Consider the following 5,169-nt stretch of genomic DNA (forward strand, 5'->3'; position numbering starts at 1 on the left):
TTTACACGTAAAGTAATAAAAAATTACATTGTTCTAGCCAAGAGTGTCATTAAGTGGCTGGGAGGGAGGGTGGACACGTTGTCTCCATGGCCTCACTATTTAAACACTGCTGAATGTCAGTCTTAAGAACTGGATCACAAATAGAAACCTCTTGTTCATGGACCACCATGTATCTAGTACATAATCCTAGGAGCATCATGTATCTACTACATAATCCCAGGAACACTGTGCATCTACTACATAATCCCAGGATCACTATGCATCTACTAAATAATCCCAGGAGCACTGTGCATCTACTACATAATCCCAGGAGCACTGTGCTTCTGGTACATAATCCCAGGAGCACTGTGCATCTAGTACGTAATCCTAGGATCACTGTGCATCCAGTGCCTCACGAAATTGTTGTCCAGATGTCATTTCATTTTCACATTTGGAAACTTAAATACTTTATGTATCTTAAGAATTAGAAAACAATGGAGAATTTTGAAACAGTGCTCCACAAATCCTCTGGTGAAATTAGATTTTTAATAATAATTCAATCATTGTAGGGAAATTTGCTTCCTGAAAAGTATGTCACTTTTCCTCATTGATGCCCACTCTAATTCTCAGTTATTAGACTATGGTTTGAAATTATAAAAATTATCAAGGTTTGAACATGGTGATAATACTTTATATGGACGCTATTTGTAATTTTTAAAGGATAAGTTTAAATTAATAATAAAAGATATATAACATTATGACTATTAAGGTAATTTATAGAGAGCAAAAGTATACTAAGTATACAAAAGCAGAAATAATTTATATATGGACATTATGTACATGGAAAAGATTAACAAAGTGAGTCTGACATCTTTACTCTATACACACACATATATGTATACATATATGCACACACACATATAGATATCTATGTGTGAGAGTGTGTTATTTGGGACTTTATTACTCTTTGCAGCCGTGCCGTCTCTTACAACTAGCTCTGTTTTGCAGGTTAGCCTTGAAGTCACAAAAGTTTGCCAGCTTCTGCCTCCCTACTGCTGATATTAAAGACTTAAGCTACCACTACCTGGTTCAAGCAATTCATTTACTCCTTCCAGATGTGAATGAAGAACATGACAGCAGGAAACCACTGTACAGTGACTGAGTTCTTCTTGACTGGGCTCTCAGAGGCACCAGAACTCCAGATGCCCCTCTTCCTCCTCTTCACTGGAATCTATGTGGTCACAGTAGCAGGGAATCTAGGCATGATCATATTGATTTTGTTCAGTTCCCACCTGCGCAACCCCATGTACTATTTCCTCAGCAGTCTGTCCTTCATTGACTTCTGTCAGTCCACTGTTGTTACTCCTAAGATGCTGGTGAGCTTTGTGACAGAGAAGAACCTCATTTCCTTCTCTGGATGCATGACTCAGCTCTATTTCTTTATCATTTTTGGTATTGCAGAGTGTCACACACTAGGTGTAATGGCATATGACCGCTATGTGGCCATCTGTAATCCCTTGCTTTACAATGTAACCATGTCCCATCAGATTAGCAGTGCCTTGATTACAGGAGTCTATATTTTTAGTATGTTCAATGCATCAATTCTCATAGGCTTCATGATCAGGATTCAGTTCTGCAAATTAGATGTGATCAACCACTATTTCTGTGATCTTCTTCCCCTCTTGGAGCTTGCATGCTCTAATACCTATATTAGTGAGTTGTTGATTTTAGTTTTTGGTACATTTAACATTTTTGTCCCAATTCTCACCATTATTACTTCCTACATCTCCATTATTGCCAGCATCCTCAGGATTAAATCCACAGAAGGCAGGTCCAAAGCCTTCAGCACCTGCAGTTCCCACATCTCTGCTGTTGCTGTCTACTTTGGTTCTGCTACATTCATGTACTTACATCCATCATCAGTTAATACGCTGGACAAAGGGAAAGTGTCATCTGTGTTTTATACAACTGTTGTTCCCATGCTGAACCCATTGATCTACAGTCTGAGAAATAAGGATGTCAGTGTTGCCTTGACGAAAATACGTCAACGAAAAAAATTCATGTTTAAGAAGTAATGTGAGGATAATTTATTAGAATAAAAGATTTTCACAAATGCATAGTTTGAGTTGATATGATTATTTTATTCTACTTGTAAGAATACAATCATTTGCTAGGGCACTCTGATAATTTTTATGAATATAAATTTCAGTTGAATTTTCTATGCACATTTTATCTCTCTTGTTTCATAGAATAAAAAATTTCAACCAATAATTAGGATGACATCAATTCATATGCCTGTAATGTTCAGTCCATCATGCTTTATACATTTTTTGTTTTGATAAATATTACTTTAAAAATATTAAACTTCATCTTCAGTTTCAACAAATCTCATACTTTTATTTATTTTTAATTTATTTATGAAAATTTCATATGTAAGTGTTATAATTACGTCACTTTCCACATCTCCCTCTCAACACTCCTGTGGTCCCCCTGCTCTCTGTCAAATTAGGAGAATGCTTTACTTAAGTTCATGCATAATAGGGGGTTTATTCAAAGGAGGACTGATTCTATTTTTAGTAATCACTAATTGTCTATAGCTCTTTATCTAGGGTTAAAATCTGCCGCGATTTTTATTTATTTATTTATTTACTTTTTTTTATTGAAAAAAGGAAATAAAAAGTTTCCGCCTCCTCCCAGCCTCCCATTTCCCTCCCCCTCCTCCTACCCTTTTCCCCCTCCCCCACTACTCCCCCCCCTCCCTCTCCAGTCCAAAGAGCAGTCAGGGTTCCCTGCCTTGTGGAAAGTCCAAGGTCCTCCCCGCTTCGTCCATGTCTAGGAAGGTGAACGTCCAAACTGGCTAGGCTCCCACCAAGCCAGAACATGAAGTAGGATCAAAACCCCATGCCATTGTCCTTGGCTTCTCTTCAGCCCTCATTGTTCGCCATGATGAGAGAGTCCGGTTTTATCCCATGCTTTTTCAATCACAGTCTAGCTGGCCTTGGTGAGCTCCCAATAGATCAGCCCCACTGTCTCAGTGGGTGGGTGCACCCCTCGTGGTCCTGACATCCTTGCTCGTGTTCTCCCTCCATCCGCTCATCATTGGGACCTTGGGAGCTCAGTCCAGTGCTCCAGTGTGGGTCTCTGTCTCTATCTTCATCTATCACCAGATGAAGGTTCTATGGTGATATGGAAGATATTCGTCAGTATTGCTATAGGATAGGGTCATTTCACGTTCCCTATCCTCAGCTTCCCAAGGAACTAACTGGGGACATCGCCTTGGGCTCCTGGGAGCCACTCTAGGTTCAAGTCTCTTGCCAACCCTAAGGTGGCTCCCTTAACTAAGATATGTGCTTCCCTGCTCCCCTATCCAACCTTCCTTTATCCCAATCTTCCTGTTTCCCCAAGTTCCCCCAATCCTCCCCTTCTTACTTTTCTCTCCCTGTCCCCCCTTATCCCCACCCCACCCCACCCCCAAGATCCCAATTTTGTCCCCGGCAATTTTATCTACTTCCCTTAGCCAAGAGGATAACTATATGTTTTTTCTTGGGTTCACCTTCTTCTTTAGCTTCTTTAGGTTCACCAGGTATACACTCCGTGACCTTTATTTATGGCTAGAAACCAATTATGAGTGAGTACATCCCATGTTCATCTTTTTGGGTCTGGGTTACCTCGCTCAGGATAGTGTTTTCTATTTCCATCCATTTGCATGCAAAATTCGAGAAGTGATTTTTTTACCTTCTACATTGGTGTGTCAACTGATATCAATTTTGGCTCTTGTTTGGCAAACTATATTATTCATATTATATCTCTGCTTCTCTCTATGCTCTTCTCCCCTTCTTTTCTTTCCCATCCATAAGCCAATAAATAAATATCCAACCTCACTCTGCATGGTTTGCCTATCCTTCTGTCTTTGTTCTCTTGCTGGCTACATGGCTCTCTGTCCAGGGCCATGTGCTTGGGAGACCTACAGCATGTTCTCATGGCCTTCTGCCTGCTGCAACTTTGGGGATGTGGTCAAGGGACCCGGTGCCTCCTGCAACCACTTGGGAACCACTCAGAGACCTGCAGCATTTTGCTTAATCTATAACAGTCTTGTTGTTAAGAATTTCATGGTCAGATGACAATGGTTCCTTCAAACAACTCCGGATATGAGGTTTTTTTTATGTGGAAACTGACTTACTTGCTAAGAACCTGGAATCAGTTCACTAGGAGCTGATTTCCTGCTCCTCTCCAAAGTGAAAATTTGTCTTGGAGTGACCCAGATTTTCCCACAGACCCACACCAAACAGAATACTGACACACCACGCTCACCGGTGGACAGGTTTTTTAATCAAATGGACCTACGAAATATTTATAGACTATTTCACCAAACAAAGGAATATACTTTCTGAACATTGTTGGGTTCTGGAATTGCATAAATAGTGGGAAGCAGACCCCCCAAAGCAACTTTATTCAAAAACACAGTGTGTGGGAGATGGGAGGGACTCTTCTAACCAGTTAAGGCTACAGAGAATTATTTGACTCTGTAACCCCACTACTAGCTCCATTTTATTGCAAAGGTTAAACACAGGGCAGAAAGTACATATAGGGAATTTTAGGTCCTCATTGCTTTGAGAGTGTCTTCCTTGAACTGGAGTTAGGATTTATGGTATCTAAGGAATGTTGGCCTGAGCTGAACTAGAGGATTTATAGCAGTCAGGCATCTTGGTGCCTGGAGACCTGAGTTAATGTGGGAGCTCACAGAAGTGAGATAGGTTCCACCTTGATGAAAGGTCAGAGAGTTCAGAACTATTATTGCTTATTCAAGGTTTTATGGCAGGAGGCTTGACCTAAGACGTGACTAATAACGGGATATTTGGACCTAGGGTGTGGTTACTTGATGTTTTGTGTATTAAGAAGGTAATTAATTTGTTTGTTCTTTGTATCTTGGTAAAGCAGTCTTTTGTCTTCCCCCTCCTTTTTGGATTGGGGTTTATAAAGGCTATGAGAAATAATGTCGGGCAAATTTCAGTATTTACTGTCTTTGTTATCTCTTCTCTATTTCTTTCTTAATTTTAACCCATCCCCTCCCCAGGAGTGGGCAAATACTTCAGGTCAGACCTGACAATGGTGCCTCAGATTTGGGCTTGGGTATGGGAGAATAATGTGATGGACACGAGAGATAAAGAAAATACTTCAGGTGTAAAATGA

The 5,169-nt window shown here is 40.3% G+C and overlaps 1 protein-coding gene across 1 annotated transcript; it reads left to right on the plus strand.

Annotated features, from left to right (window-relative positions):
• Window positions 1–1,100: 1,100 nt before the first annotated feature.
• On the plus strand, window positions 1,101–5,169 carry LOC126495965 (olfactory receptor 1537-like). Its single transcript, XM_050133563.1, has 3 exons — window positions 1,101–2,041; window positions 2,577–2,602; window positions 5,054–5,169. The coding sequence occupies exons 1-3, from the start codon at window positions 1,101–1,103 to the stop codon at window positions 5,167–5,169; spliced, it is 1,083 nt and encodes a 360-aa protein (XP_049989520.1).

This window comes from Alexandromys fortis, unplaced genomic scaffold (genome assembly GCF_014885135.2).
Source record: "Alexandromys fortis isolate MF-2015 unplaced genomic scaffold, M_Fortis_MF-2015_v1.1 scaffold_231, whole genome shotgun sequence".
NCBI classification, from domain to species: Eukaryota; Metazoa; Chordata; class Mammalia; order Rodentia; family Cricetidae; genus Alexandromys; species Alexandromys fortis.